At 35.7% G+C, this 16,999-nt stretch overlaps 1 protein-coding gene across 3 annotated transcripts in view; it reads right to left on the bottom strand.

Annotated features, from left to right (window-relative positions):
• Positions 1-16,999, bottom strand: part of VPS41 (VPS41 subunit of HOPS complex) — a 243,433-nt gene that overhangs the window by 65,821 nt on the left and 160,613 nt on the right. For all 3 annotated transcript variants that reach the window (XR_015696388.1, XM_087713103.1, XM_087713102.1), the window contains 3 exons: positions 8,003-8,118; positions 5,503-5,559; positions 2,046-2,107 (listed from right to left, as the gene is read on the bottom strand). Coding sequence is in view for 2 of the 3 variants with exons in the window: in XM_087713103.1 (XP_087569229.1) it covers positions 2,046-2,107; positions 5,503-5,559; positions 8,003-8,118 (235 nt within the window). In the remaining variant the exon portion in view is untranslated. The remainder of the gene's footprint in view (positions 1-2,045; positions 2,108-5,502; positions 5,560-8,002; positions 8,119-16,999) is intronic.

A 16,999-nucleotide genomic window follows, 5' to 3' on the forward strand; every position in this document is an offset into this window, starting at 1 on the left:
ATGTATGCATCAAACAGGAATGTGATACTTTGCCCCCTCACTGCCCAACGGGTTGTGCAGTGGAATTACTCCCTGGAGCTAAACTGCCAAAGCCCCAAATGTATTCTATGATCCTGCAAGAGCTAGCAGAAATGAGGGCATACATAGAGAAGAACTTGAAAAGACGTTTATTCAACAGCTAGATCAAGGGTAGCTGCACCTGTTCTTTTCTGGGAGAAAAAGGATGGCGGCTTATGCCTCTGTATTGATTTCCAGGGGATTAATGCCGTCTGTGTGGAACATCTACCCTCTCCCTTTAATGAAAGATATGCTGGTCAGATTAGCGGAGGAATGCATATTCACGAAATTAGATCTCAGAGAGGCGTATTATAGGGTACATATTCAGGCTGGTGATAAATGGAAGACAGCCTTCATTGTCCTCTAGCCCGGTACCAGTTCCTTTGGACTGCAAGGAGCCCCGGCAGTGTTCATGCAGCTAATTAACAAGGTGCTGCATGAGCATCTATATGAAGGGGTACTTGTCTATTTAGGCAATATCCTTATATATACCAAGACCATAGAGGAACATGCAACTCTTGTATATCAAGATCTTAAAAAGCTGCTTGAGGCGCATTTATACAGCAAATTGTCTAAAAGTTCCACAGGATGCAATTGGATTACCTTGGGTTCCATATTTCACCTAATGGGGTGAACATTAGGTGAAATATGGAACCTATTGGGGCTACCCTTGAAAAGTGTTCGGAGACTGCAACTAGTCCAGAATGCAGCCACGCGAGCGATATTGGGTGTACCTAGGTACATCCATGTCACACCAATCCTCCACGAGCTGCACTGGCTACCTATTGGTCTCCGGACACAATTCAAGGTGTTGGTTATTACCTTTAAAGCCCTACATGGCTTAGGGCCAGCATACCTCCAAGACTGCCTACTGCCACATTCCTCCCAATGGCCGGTGAGATCGCATAGGGTGGGCCTCCTTCAGATGCCGTCAGCCAGACAATGCCGGCTGGTGGCTCCCTGGAGGAGAGCCTTCTCTGTGGCTGCTCTGACCCTTTGGAACGAGCTACCCCCAGAAATTCAGACCTTGCCCACTCTCATGGCCTTCAGAAAAGCTGTGAAAACCTGGCTATTCCAGCAGGCCTGGGGCTGTTGACCTCATTGTTGAGGTCCAGCCCCGATCGTAACGAATGTATATGTGTTGTTTTTAATATGTTTTATTGTCATTTTTTATTATTATTCTTTCTTCAATGTAAGCCGCCCGGAGTCCTCCGGGATTGGGCGGCCTATAAATCGATTAAATAAATAAATAAATAAATAAATGGACCCCACGAAGGTAAAGGTCATGTTGGACTGGCAAGCAGTTGCAGAGTTTTTTAGGGTTTGCCAATTTCTATTGCCAGTTCATCCCGTCCTTTGCCTAAGTGGCCCTACTAACCGACCTTTTCCATACAAAACATATCACAACAAGCCCTCAACTGGGAAGCCCAGTTGTGTGGACAACAGCATGTCATCAAGCGTTTGAGCGCCTGAAGTCCTTGTTTGTGCACAAGCCAATACTCAAACATCCAGAGCCCACTAAACCATTTGTGGTTCAGGCAGATGCCAGCGATTTGGCAGTGGCCACAGTTCTTTTACAAATGAACAATGAAGGAGCCCTACAACTGTGTTTCTATACCTCGAGAGAGCTGACACCCTGACTTAGTCATTTTTGGAGGAGATTTAAATAATTGAGAGAAGTTAGTGTGACTACATTTAAGAAAACTTTCTGGCATTAATATAATGCCATAATGTACATTTCTCCAATTCTTTGCTATTTCTATGGGTCAGAAACACATGCACAGAAATACACCACAAACAGTGTTTATCATCTATACTATTTGCTGTTTGCTGCAAGGAGGCAAATTGCTGGGAGGCAGAGGCATATTTTTTTTTCTTGTTTTCCTCCCCAAAAGCTAGGTTTGTCTTATACTTCAGAGTGTCTTATACTCCAAAAAATACCGTATATATGTATTTGTATGTGCACAAAAATAAGCTAAAACCATTACCTTGCGGCCAAATCATAATCTCCAATTTCTAATAGATGGTTTATGTATGCTAAACCTATATCCTAAGATAAAACAAAATTGGTCAAAATTAGTCCAAAGTCAAAGGTAGCACTCAGTAATGAACTTTGTTTTCAAGAACTGTAACCTATTTGTTAAATATAATTATTTCGTTTATACCTGATAGTATACAAATTTACATATTACCAAAAACACTTATCAAAAAGTATTGTTAAAATAAAGTTTGAAAAAAAGACTCAGCCTGAATGTTATGTTGTTTGATCAGTCCTACAAATGTTCATGGAAAAAGCCCATGTTCTTCATCTATTCATTGGATGTAATTGTGCTCCCTTCAATGCTCTTAATCTGTTATTCATATATAATACTAAAGATAATATAGACATGAAAAAAGAAACAGGATCAAATTGTTTGATCAGTTTCAAGATATGCATCTTCTTATCCAGGCCTAAATGCAATAGATTTTAATGAGAGAATATACTCTTATTATATACATGACTACATTTATAACCATATTTTCAGATATGGGGTAAATGAAAAGGATGACTCGTTAAAGTGTCATTTTAATACCATATATGGAGATGACAAATGAGTGTGAAGCATCCAAATGAGACCAAAAATAGTGATTTTATTTCAAGCATAAAAGTACACATATTATTCTCTTATACATTTCTTAGAGAAAAAATTGGGAAGTGAAAGACTCCATGCTCCCTATACGCAACTTATTATCTTCCCCTTTCAGCCCTGGGACAGAACTTCTATCTTAGAAAGATGATTCTGAGAAGAAGAAAAAGAGAACCATTTACATGTTCAAATGAAAATACAAATTAAGCACAAAAAATCCTGTATTTTCTTGGGAGTATATTATGGATTAGTATTACTATGGCTTTATATTTAATCAGATGAAATAATACAGATTATTGCAGCTGGTATGTGAAAGGTATGAGCACCATTTATCATTTGTGTGAGCTCTTAATCCTACCTCTGAGGAATACAAAGATTGTTTCATTCTTCTATTATTCCATGATCCCAGAATACAAAGTTTTTTTTAAATCCATATTTGTAATAATAAGCATGATCAACATCCAGCAAGATTATGATCCAAGGATACTTGAAAATTCGATAGTTCAATAACCTTATATCTAGGATACAACTCTGTTCACTGGTGCCTTGACAACTATGTATGCCTTTTTATCTTCAGTCCCATGATAATGTTATCCTAATCTCTAATTATCTGGATACAAATCTAAGATGAAAGGAGAGGATGAAAACAAGTATTAACCAATAGCCAGTATTCTCTTCCTAGGGAAGGTGCCAAAGCAGATGGTGGCCAATTGACTCCAAGATGTATGTATGAAACTGATTTTCTAAATTCATTTTAATCTGCCTTCAGGCCTGACTATGAAACAGAAAATGCTTTGTTATGCTTTGCTGTGTAGAATAACCTACAACAGGAAAAAGACAGGGGAAATGTAAGTGCCTTGGTCTTTTTCCTGACTCCTCTCAGTGATTTTCTATAGCATTCACCATAGTATTATGCTGGAAAGGGCAGTGTTCCAGAATTGGGATAAGTAGACAATACTATAGTGGTTCACTCTTACTTGGATGTTTGGATTCCAGAATGTGCTACTGGGGAGATACTCTGTTGTTTCATGGTGGTTGAGTCCTTCAAAGTTCCAATGAGTCCTTCCAAAGTTCCACTGCCCTATGGCATGGATGGTGAATCTTTTCGGCACTGAGTGGCCACACCTGAATGTGCGTGCCAGCCACCTGGTTTTCTGGTTTCCGGTGCGCCAGCTGGTCTTTGCGCATGCTGGAGAGCCAGAAACCCAAAGACCAGCTCGTCAAAGTTCAACATGCATGCTGGAAACCAGAAGAGCAGGTTCAGGTGTTTTTAACAACTGTGATCTTACCAGGGCAGAGATATTCAGGTAAGTTATTCATGCTCTGGTGACTTTTTAGATAGAATACTGCAGAGCACTGTGAGTCTGCCATTGAAAATGGTCCACAAATGTCAGCTAGTTCAGAATAGAGCAGCTAGACTGCTTATTGGGATTAGCAGATACAAACATTTTATTCCAATTCTTCACTACTTTCATTGGCTCCTGCTCTATTTCTAGACCCAAAATCAGCTGATTTTGACTGAAAGCACTAAATGTCTTAGGATCAGATAACCCAAAGGAGCGCTTTATCTCATATGTACCTACTTGCAACCACAACTACTTCCATTTTCTATGTGACTATTTATTATATTCAAACCAAGCCATCTTTAATGTTTTATTGATTTTATTGTAATTTTGTTAGAATGTTATAAACGGTTCACAATCATTTTTAGTCAGGTGGAATATAGGTTTAATTAGTTATTGCTGCTGTTATAATTATGGCTGATCTCACAATTAGTCAAATATTTACATTGAATTTGGCATTTTTGTCCACTGATTGAGGACAAAGGACATTGTTGGATAGATGTCAACTGTTCCAATTAAGGCTGCCTTTTGCAATTGACTGATGATGATTTTGTTAAGCCAATACTGCTCAAGTGATGCTTTAGCTGTATTGGCATCCAAGGCACCTATTACTATTGTTATGATTTTTGCTTTTTTTTGCAACAAATATTCTAATTTTATTTGCAGGTCTTTGTATTTTGTGATTTTCTCTAGTTGTTTTTCTTCTAGTCTGTTGTCTATAAAAGCAAATGAAAATTAAAAAATAGAGCTGGATAATCATTAAAAAAGAGAGAATTCTGTAGTTATGTAGTTTTCTGTAATCAGTTTGTAAAACAAGCATTCCAAGGCTTAATATTTTCTTGAAGGAATAACCTGTCTAATGTGATTACATCTAATTTCATAGCACAGCTGACAGAGAGTATTTAGTGGTGAGAGATATGCATTGTGCATGTTTAGAAATAATGCTTCTATGACTTTATGCAATTAGAGACGGAAACATATTGGTCAGAGCTAAGAATAAACAAACACTAGTTAAAATACAATTCTGGGAGTCTTCATATTAGCATTATGAGTTAAGTAGATAGTATATATTAGATAAATCACATAATGCTCCTTGGCTGATAATTATTATTCTTGATTGGGCCAAAACAGATGGGATGCTAAAGCAACTCCTTACTATTGATACAATACTTATGTGCTTTTTTAAAAAAAAATCTTGTCATAACATTTGGTTCTTTTAACCATGTCTTGAAGCTAAGGTAGTATGCATTTTCCTACATCCACTTAAGATCATTAGCTGCCATTGACAAAAAGGAGAGGAACTTAAAACACTAAAACTATGTCACAAGTTTGGAAATATTCCATGTTTAAGAGAAAGATGGGAAATTAGAAATTTAAAGATATAAGTTTAATCTAGTAATGCCCTTAGACACTGTTTATTATTTGCTGACATATCTGAAGTGGTTAAATTACAAATGTCAAGTTTGTAGACTTACCTGTATCTTGTGCTTTTTAATAGTCTTCTGACTGATCTCAGCTGCCATCAAAGCTTCCTATATAATAAAGTAAAAATGACATCTATTGAAAATTTCCAAAGAAAAAACATAGATCTTTTTTGTTTCTTGTATCTTCTGCATGAATGTAATGGAACATTTAATATCATGGTAAAACCAACAGAATCAATTTTATAATCAGCAAAAGCAATGGTTAATTCCCCCAAAGACTTTGACTTTCTCTGGGTTCACATCATGTTAATATCACAGAACCAAATCTCAGAAGATTGGCACTATATGAAGTATAATTAAAAGAAATCCTTTTTTTAGCCAACATCTACATTAGAAAGATACCTTAATCTTGACTTGTTTTCCTAAAGTTTCACTAACATTGAATAAATGTATTTTTCATTAGCTGGAAAATTATTTTTCATCAAGTTTAATTTGTGGTTCATCCATGAGTCCATGAGTCCATGATGTCAAAATGAAGCTGATTTATTGCAACTTAAAATGAGAAGTGAAAGCTTAATTGGAATTACAAGAAAAATATTAAAGTATATTAATACTAGAAAAGATTATGTGTAAATATACAAATATCCATAGCTTTAAGAAAAATCTAGTTTCTATTGTCACAAATTATTAGGATGTATCTTAAAATTTCAGATAACGTTAAATAGCATAATAAACTTGGATGCTTCATTTCTTTGCACCATGTCATATCTTTGAAAAAAGAAATATCCAAGAAAATTATTTAAATAACATCAATGACTAAAACTGAATACCTTGAAATTAAAAGCCATGATGTATCTTCAGTCAGATAAACTATGGGCATTTGGAAGGAACTAAGTAAATGTAGCAAATTACCTACACTTTCTACAGATTTGCTTCATTTTTTATTTTTATTATCACTTATGTGCTGTTTTGGATTCAAAATACTGCAGTGTGAATTATATTGAAGTTTTCCTTTTTTTCTATACTATGTAGAATCTGCAACTGGCTCCTTCTTAGAGCTGAGTGCTGATATTAAAATTTAACTCTGGCCTTTCAGCCACTACAATGCAGTATTCTTCCCTATCTATCTTCACTATGCTTCTCTGGTTAGAAATTTATAGGCATGTGACCTTAGTCATATGTTTCCCTGGCTTTTATATTATGCATAGTTTTATTTTATTAGATTTAATTAGCTTTGCACTGTTATTGTATAGTCCAGCTTGCATGGTCTAGTTTGTCATCTCTTTTTATTGTAAACATCTTTGGTTTATTTTAATTAACTGATGTCCCTTTATTTTTGTGTTTAGATTTGTGTACAAAGTAAAATACTAATAGTGAATTTCATTTTACTAGTATTCATGACTGCTATTGGCAAGGCTAGTCAGATATTTTTAGAGGCACAAAATACAACCCAAACAGTGACTATTGTTTAGATAAAAAATATGTGTCTGATAGGGTACTGCAGTGGGATTTGGCTAAATCCTAATATCCCTAGACAAAGTGGATCTTTCTGCATTGATATTGGTAAGTGTGGTAATAGGTGTAATCATTCAAATCACTGAGCAAATGAAATGGTAAAAGATTATTATTGGGAACAGTATAGAAGTAATTTGAAAAATCAACACACTGGTTTCTTTAGAATGTGTGTTTTTCAACTCACATAATTTCTATATGCTCTAGTACATTTCATCTTATTTTGATGAAAAACAAAATATTAATGGAAGTTAACATTTTAATAGTTTACCATAGCACAGCACGTGGCAGATTACATCCCCTAAATAAAATTCTAATGTTCTTCGAATTATGTATCATTATAATAAAAAGAACCAAAGTTGTATATGGATTACTAATTTATTTAATGCTAGATAAAGAGCGGACAAACTTCAGTTGTCTTTGATATCCAAAATCACAACATATTGAAACAAGTTATTCTTTGGATCAATACAAGGTAATCTGGCTCTTTAAAATGAATGACAAGCCTAAATATTTATTATTTTAGTCCATTCTTTTGAAAACTAAAAAAAAATTACAACTATTTCTGGTTCATTGCTGCTTGAAAAAGGAGGAAGCACATATATCAGGATTATGTCTGACTCAGTTCAAGTGTATGTGTGTTTGCCTTTGTGTAATTGCTGACTTCTGAAGATTGCTTAAAGTAGTCCCTGTAATTTTAGCAAGATTTCAGAGATGGCTTTTTATTACTTCTTCCAAGAGCTGAGAAAGAAGAACTGTCCCAAAGTCCATCTGCTTTTATATCCAAGACAAAACTAGTACTTACAGATTCCTTGGTTTCTAGCCTAGCACCTTAATTATTATAGCAAAATGGCTCTTTCATTATCTCAAGTTATCTAAATAAATAAATGTAATTAGAGAGAATATACTTTGGTCTAAAACCACATTATCTATAATTATATTAAAATTCCTAAACATAACAATGACTTTTAGAAAATAGAGAACTATTTTTCCCATGGCACCATTAAGAAGGGAAGATGGAAAAAGTTATAATAATTACTTCATATTTCTTTTTCTCCAACAGCCATTCAATGTGATCATCTTGATCTCGTTCTTTGGCCACTACCACATCACTTGGGCTGACAATATAAAAAAGTGATTCACCTTCAGAATATTCTGTAAAAGATAGACAACTGAATCAATTTCCCCTCAAATTTCTAGCATACAATACAGTCATGGAACATTGACATGTGAAATCAACTGTATGGGATGCTTTGTATTAAACTCAGCACTTTTCATTCTGCAACTCTCTACAGCAGCCTTCCTCATTCACAAATGAATACCTCAAAGGGGAGGATCATATGCAAATACTAGATTTTATGATCTTACTTAATAAATTATGATTAAGAACTTGGGAGCAACCGAACAGATCCAATATTAGACACAAAGAACCATGAAATCGATTTCAGAACAAAATCCTCTCTTTAAAGTGTGACAAATCATCAATATCTTTAGTCCCCATATACTTAAACTGAAAAGACAGGTTACTCATAGGTAAACATTCTTCAATTAGTCCTCTCTATATTCACATGTGTGGATTCTGCACATGTGCAGATTTTCCTCATTGGAAACTTTTTGGAGAGATATTTGGCAGGAAATCCTGCAAGTATCACAAGGAATATCATAATGAATGGTATAAAAATTCAGAATCTTCTTTGGGAAAAAAGAAGGTGGTTTCCAAAATGTCCATATGTCATAAATGGAAGAGAATTGAGAAGAAACATTGTAACCACATTGCATACATTTTGAAGCAGGTTTTGCCAAAATCCCTTAGTTTTCAGTGAATCTCAAGGAGGCTTTAGGCAGGCATTTTACTCATACATGCAATAGGTAGAAATTACGAAGGAAAACATATATAGTAATATAAAGTATACAATAAAATATATGATAAACATATATTATATTTCTTGCCAAGATGGCACTGGTGATGGCAGCCTTGGTGAAATGCTCTCTGAAAGTTTTTCTGTTTTTTTTATCATTCTCTGATTCACTACAGATTTCATACTCAAGAAACCAACTACTAAGCATCAAGCAATCTTTCTTTGACGGGCAGCTTTCTGTGACTTCACCATCCCATTTTTACAAATGCAGAAGAGTTTCTAACACAGGAAGAAGCAAGTTCCTCTGAACAATGGATAAACACAAACAAATGGAGGAGATGCCAGAAGTGAAGAAGGGGTAAGGGAGCGGGAAATTTGAATAGATTAAGGAAAAGTGGGATAAAAACCCATCTACCTTCACTATTATGTTCACTCGCTAATAGGATGGATGAATCTTTATTTTTTATAAATATTTTTTACTGAGCTTTTTACAAAACAAAACATAAAAGACCACATTCAACATCCATTCTTCCCATTCCTAAGACATCGGTATATCCCATTTTGTTTATTGTCCTAAATGCTTTCCATCCATTTTACATTTGCTGTTTCCTTTTTACATTTATAATTCCTATTTAATTATTTTAATTATATTATATTATAATTCCTACTTTCATTCATTATTCTTGTTCTCTAACCAATATTACCATTTATCCCATACTGTATGGTATTATTTATTTTCTTTATCTTGCAATTTAAAAGTTAATTTGATCATTTCCGCGCAGTCCATTACTTATTTAATTATCATGTTTTTGGAAGGTTTGCTGTCTAATTTCAATTTTGAGCGTATATTATTCTTGCTTTGTCAGTATATGTATTATAATATAATTGATCTTCTTTCAAATGTTCCTCAAATTATCCCTAACAAAAACATATCCAGTTTAAATTGAATTTGTTATTTCTTGCAACCAGGTTCTTGTTTTACTCCAATATTTCCTTACTTCTGGACATGTCCATCACATGTGGAAATATGAACCATGTCCTTGTTTACATTTCCAGCGTCTGGGGCTCAAATTTGGGTATATTTTTGCCAATCCTGCTGGTGCAAGATGCCAACGGCAATACATTTTATATAAATTTTCTTTGTACGAGGCCGACATTGTTAATTTCTAATTTTTTGTCTACAACTGTTCCCAATCCCCTAATTGAATGATATAGCCAAAATTCCTTGCCCAAGCTATCATGTTTCCTTTAACTATAGCCTCTGACCTTTCAAAGTTTAATAAGTAGGTGTACATTTTGGTTATAAATTTCTCCTCCGTGCCTAATTATACTTTATCTATTGGTTCTTTTTCAATGCCAAATTTTTCTATATCTTTTTTGCATCTTGTCTACAATTGTAAGTATGGCCACCAATCAATGAATATTCCCTGTTCTTTCAGTTCTTGATTTGTTTTCAGATTACCTTGATTATCTAGCAGTTGGTAATAGCTTCTCATCTTGGTTTTGTCTAATGTGTTTGAGTATATCATTGCTTCCATAGTTGATAGCCATACTAGTATTTTAATATAGTTTTTTAACCTGATTTTCCTCCAGATTTGTAATAATGCTCCTCTAATTGTATGACTTTGGAAATGCAAATGTTTTGTGTTTTTTCTCTCCCATAAATATGCATGCCACCCTATATGTAGATCATATCCTTCTAGAATAAGTATCCTTTTGTTGGGAAGGAGTACCTATTCTTTGATCCATAGTATAACTACCAATCAGGGAGTCCGAAGTCACCTCTAGTTCGGCTATCCTGTAATGATTTAAGACTTATTCTGGATTTTTTTTCTTCCCATACAAATTTAATTATTATTTTAATCGTTGAAAAACTTTTGATCTAGTTTTATGGGAATCATTTGAAATATGTGTAGCCATTTTGGGAGTATGTTCATTTTGACTGCGGCAATTTTCCCCACGTTAGTTTAAGTTTCCTCCAATGTTCCAGATCTTGTTTTGCTTTTTCCATCAATTTTTGTAATTATCCTCCTTTATCGTTGAACACCTTGATGTCAACCAGATCCCTAAGCATTTAATTGTTTTTACTATTTGCAGTATGATTTCCTCCTCCAATTTATTTTTCTGATTTGCCGTAACATTTTTAACTAATATTTTTGTCTTATCCTTGTTAATTTTGAGTCCCGCTACCCTGCCAAATTCTTATATTTCTTCCAGAAGTGCCTTTCTTGGGTCAATCAAGGCTTCTATGAAAAATACTAAGTCATCTTCAGATGCCTGAGCTTTGTATTCCTCATTCTTTATTTTAATTCCCTTTATTTCTTTTTTTGTCTTATTCATTCTAATAATATTTATATTGAGAGGATAAAAATTAAAGATGACAATGGGCATCCCTGTTTTACTCCTTTGGTTATATTGAATCTATCTGTGAGATCTCCATTTACTATTATGCTGGCCATTTGCTTTGAATATATTGCCAATATCATGTTCTTGAAGTTTAAACTAAAATTCATTATGTTATATTTTATCAGTTGTGTAGAGAGAAATTGGTAATTCCTTCTTTGCTCTCTGATTCTCTTCAGTATCTGTTTGAGGGTAATGACTTCTTTTCCTTTATGGACCAGCTGTTCATCCCTTGTTCTTTTGTAGATTTCACCTCTGATAGCTTTTTTTGCAAATCTTATATATATTTCACGGGGCAAACTATGTCTTCATCCATAATTAGTATGCACTCTGTAGATTTCATTGATATTATTCCTCAGTTCATTTTGTCCATTTGCAATTGATCTTCCCAATTCTAAATGGACTATTGCCTCCCTCAGTTCTCTGTTGGCTGCTGTCAGTCTTTCTTCTGTTGCTTCCAATTTCTTTTCAGTTTGTTCTGTCCTTGCTTCTACCAGTTTTATTATCTGCTCATTTTTGGCTATTGTTTCCTGTATCTTCCACATTCTATTATCCAACTTCTTTATATCATCTTTCACGTCCCCTAGATCACCTTTCATTTCCTTGTGATTTGTGGTTATTGATTCTTGTGTTTTTATCATAAATTCCTGAATCATGTTTAATGAGGCTTATAAGCTTTGAAGGGTTGGTGCAGATCCTGGTTTTTCACTGCTCAACATGTCTGTTGTTAACTTCTGTCCTGCTGGAGAGGCTATCATTGGCATTGAAGAACCGAGGTGGCACAGTGGTTAGGGTGCAGTACTCTAGGCCACTTCAGCTGACTTTGATCTGCAGTTCAGCAGTTCAAATCTCACTGGCTCAAGGTCAACTCAGCCTTCCATCCTTCTGAGGTGGGTAAACTGAGGACCCAGACTGTGGGGGCAAGTTGCTGACTCAATTTGCTAGAAAATCTGTAAACCGCTTAGAAAGGGCTGAAAGCCCTATGAAGCGGTATATAAGTCTAATGAATGAATGAATGAATGAATTGTTTTCTTTACAGTTTTGGTAGCTGTGGATGTGTTTGCCATCTTTAGCTTTTGGAAAAAAATATTCCACAATATCATAAGTTTTCAATCTTTCACTCTAGGTCTTTCCCTAGCCACTATCCCTTCTCCTATCCCTCTTTTTAAAAATCTGATAATTAACAATACTAATGTAAGTCACTGATTAAGTGCAATCCTTAATATCAATTTTATATAGACAATTATATAGACAGTTATCTGTTGTGACTCAGCAGAAGTCTTCTGTGAGTCTTTTCAGGATGCAAGATTAATTATGCAGCTGTTTTAAATATGCTTGAATCTATATTAAATATATGTAGAGTATAGATATATAAAATATATAAAAAGTATAGCTTATAAAATGTTAAATTCTTCAATCTAAAGATCACTGTAGTAGATATAACAATATTTAAATACCATAAATAATGTAAAGATATCTGAAGTGTACAAAGCTGGTTGTAAATGAGTCCAATCCAAAATCCTACATTCGGAATACCACAGTTCTCATTCCTCAATCTCTCTATTCCCTTGCAACGTCTCTGTTCCCTGTTCTCTGTGCTTCAAAATGACTGCTGCCCTCAAATTGCAGTCACTGTCCTTTCTTTCTCTTCATTTTCTTCGGCCTCTGTCTCTCCTGTTGCAAAGGGAATCTGTTCTTCCTTCTTTTTCAATTCGTTCAGCACCCACACAAAACTCTCAATTTATATCACCGCAGATCCAGTCTCAAAAATCAATAGAAATTCTCCACTCAGCAACCACAATCACTTTCACTCTCTACAGATTCTGTAATTAGTCTTCTTCCTCTTTCTGCTCCCCACTGCTCAAGTGCCGCTCGTTCCCTCTTTGGAGACTCACTTAATTGCTCTATTCCATCAACTTGGAAAAGTGTCTCGGAGTTTCACTTTGTTTAACACTGTCCACTGATACTTCTGTTGCTCTCACTCTTTGCTTCTTCCACCATTAATCAGGCTGTCACATCTCTGGACCAGGCCATGATCAAGCCATGGCAGCTGGTCTCTTCCGTGTCAGATTTCAGGGATTCCACCCTTCACAACAGGAGATTGCTCTTCTCCCCGTCACCACTGGATTATCCAATCTCTATCGCTGTCCTCTCCAAGACCCAACTTTGCTGCTGACAGCCTCCAGATACAAAAAATCAGACAAGGAGAACGGACACTCGTTCCTCTGTAATTGCTCCAAAGTGATGTCACCCCTGAAGTCCTCCACCTTCCAGTTTTATTTGCGTGTTCAAAAAAGTTTTGTCTTGCTAGTTTTATTTTCCTTGCATTGTCTTCCTGCTCAATCAAATTTAGTTTATGTCTTGCTAGGTCCCATTCTTGCTTGATTCTATCATTTTGTGGTTCATTTTGTAGGGTAATTTCCAGTTGTTTTTAGAGTTTCCTGTAGTATATTTTATTCTTTCCATTTTGCTTTATTTCTTCAGGCTACATACACTATTGTTATCCCACGTAAATATACTTTGGCAGTGTCCCATAGGTTTTGTAATGTTATATCTTGATTGTTGTTTTCTTTGAGGAAGAATTCCATTTCTTTCTTGGTCTGCTGGATGTACTCTTTTTCTTTTAATAGTTGTGTATTTAACATCCAACATCTATTTTTCCTCTACGGGCTCTTCCAAATTATTTTTATCAGGTTGTGATCTGCCCATGCGTTAGATATGATCTCTATTATTTCTAACTTATTTTCTATCTCACTGTTCATCCAGACCATGTCAATACTAGACCATGATTTATGTGGATTTGAGCAGAAGGTATATCCCTTTTCATTTGGATTAGTTCTCTCCAACTATCTTTTAAATTTAATTCATGGCTCATGTCGAAAAATGATTTTTGTAAGGTTTTCCTTTTCTTCTTCTTTGGGTTGCTACTTTTATAGTGCTTTATTGTGTCTACCACTGCATTAAAATCTCCCAATATACAAATATTCTCTAATCCTCTATAATTCTCTAATTATTTTTTCATGTAGTTTTTAAATAAAATTTCTTCTGATTTTCATTTGGCGCATAGATTACCACCAATAGCACTTGCATTTGTTGAATTTTAACCTCCATCATTAAGATTCCGCCATTAGCATCGGCATAAATTTGACTAGCTTTTAACTCTTTTTTGATATATGCAGCTACTCCTCTTTTTTTTGGGGGGGGGGTCTGCCAAGGAGACATAGAGTTTACCTAATTTGTCTTGTTCCAAGCATTTGGAAGAGTTTACCTAATTTGTCTTGTTCCAAGAGCCGAGGTGGCGCAGTGGTTAGGGTGCAGTACTGCAGGCCACTTTAGCTGACTGCTATCTGCAGTTCAGCGGTTCAAATCTCACCGGCTCAAGGTTGACTCAGCCTTCCATCCTTCCGAGGTGGGTGAAATGAGGACCCAGACTGTGGGGGCGATATGCTGACTCTGTAAACCGCTTAAAGAGGGCTGAAAGCCCTATGAAGCGGTATATAAGTCTAACTGCTATTGCTATTGCTATTTTTTATATTGTTTTTTAATGTGTACCTCTTGGAGGCACACAATATCTGCTTTCTGTTTAATTAATTTTGTAAATATTTGTTTCCTTTTCACCAATGCATTTAGTCCATTAACATTAATTGATAGTAATTTCAGTTCTTTTAAATAGATTCAATTCTGATTTTTAAACCTCAGCAGATCTCTGGTTCACTGAAATCTGGCTAAATGAGTCAATTGATGATAGCAGTCTGCATATCCCAGGATTTCAGATACAAAGAGCAGACAGAGCAGAAACATCTGGTAAAAGAAGGGTAGAGGCTTGTGTTTATATATTAACAGACGCTGATCCCAAAATATAACTGTATTAAAGAAATTCTGTGATGTAGACTTAGAGACATTAATTATCTATGCAAACCATGCATACTCTCCATGTGAGTTCTCCTCATTTCTCCTAATTGCCATGTATATTTCTCCACAAGCTTGTGTAAACGATGCATTACAAAGTCTAGCTGACCAGATTATGTGGTCTGAAGTTAAATACCCAGATTCACTTCCTATTATTCTAGATGATTTTAATAAATGTAACTTAAGGAAAGAGTTACCAAAATATTTTCAGCATGTAAATTGTCTCAAGAGAGGCAAGAATACTTTAGACCATTGCTGCACAACATTAAAAGATGCTTATCAGTCTTTACCACAGCAGCTGTGGGACACTGATCATTGCATAATTCAACTTGTACCTGCTTACCAAAGAGGAAGCGTACAGAAAAGGTGATAGGATGCTATACAATCAGGCCTGAAATGTATTTATTAACAAGAGAGATCAGAGCCGCAAAAAAAAAACTGCTCTGAAAAGCTAAGGAATCAGTTCCCAACAAATGAACCAGCAAACATGTAGAAAACTCTTAAAAATATCACCAGTTACAGCAAGCCTCCTTCCCATGCTGAAGGAAGTCAACAACTAGCAGATGACCTGAATGTGTTTTACTGTAGGTTTGAGAGAAAACTACTACAACCCATCTCCACAATTCCCATCTTAGACACACCTACAACAGTCAAGCCTCCTACAACTGACCCCATTCCATTAGCCCCACCACCTCTGGTGATTACAGAAAATGAGGTACAAGGTCCTTTCACAGACAAAAGCCAGGAAAAGCAGCAGGCCCATACAAGATAACTCCTTCTTCCTTAAAAGCTTGTGCTGACCAACTGGCCCCCATCTTCACCTGCATCTTTAATAAATCACTAGAAATGTGCTATGTTCCTTCTTGCTTCAAATGCTCTACTATCATCCCAGTGCCGAAGTAACCCTCTATCAAGGAACCAAATGACTTCAGACCGGTTGGTCTAACACCTGTAGTTATGAAAACCTTTGAAAAGCTAGTGCTGGCCCACCTGAAAACCATCATGGAACCGCTGTTAGATTCCTTGCAATATGACTCCGCGCTACATCCTACAACATCTTGAATCTCCAAAGACCTATGCAAGGGTCCTCTTTGTAGACTTCAGCTCAGCATTCAATACCATCATTCCAGATATTCTTCTAACTAAACTAAATCAGCTAGCTGTACCTGATCACAGTTGTAAATGGATCATAAGCTTCCTAACAGACAGAAAGCAGCCAGTGAAGCAAGGCAAAATCACATACCTGTACAATTAGCACAGGAGCTCCCCAAGTCTGTGAGCTCTCCATTTCTCTTCTCTTTATACACCAATGACTGCATCTCAAAAGATCTCTCTGTTAAAGTACTGAAGTTTGCAGATGATACAATAATGATTGGTCTCATTCGAGGCAACGTCAAATCTGCATACAGGTGGGTGGTTGAACAACTAGCTTTGTGATGCAACCACAACAATCTTGAATTAAATACACTAAAAACCATAGAAATGGGGGTAGATTTCAGGAGAAACCCTCCTATACTGCTACCTCTTACAATATTAGACAACACAGTATCAACAGTAGAGATCTTCAAGTTTCTAAGTTCTATCCTATCTCAAGACTTAAAATGAACACCTAACATCAAACATGTCATCAAAAAAGCACAACAAAGAATGTTATTTCTGCACCAACTCAGAAAGCTCAAACTGCCCAAAGAGCTGCTGATTCTGTTCTATGGAGGAATTATTGAGTCTGTCATCTGCACCTCTATAACTGTCTGGTTTGGTTCTGCAACCCAACAAGACAGACACAGATTTTAGAGGATAATCAGAACTGCAGAAAAAAAATTACTACCAACTTGCCTTCCATTGAGGACCTATACACTGCATGA

This window comes from Thamnophis sirtalis, unplaced genomic scaffold (genome assembly GCF_051295495.1).
Source record: "Thamnophis sirtalis isolate CommonGarterSnake01/CBP01778 unplaced genomic scaffold, rThaSir2_p1.2 scaffold_4, whole genome shotgun sequence".
Classification (NCBI taxonomy): Eukaryota; Metazoa; Chordata; class Lepidosauria; order Squamata; family Natricidae; genus Thamnophis; species Thamnophis sirtalis.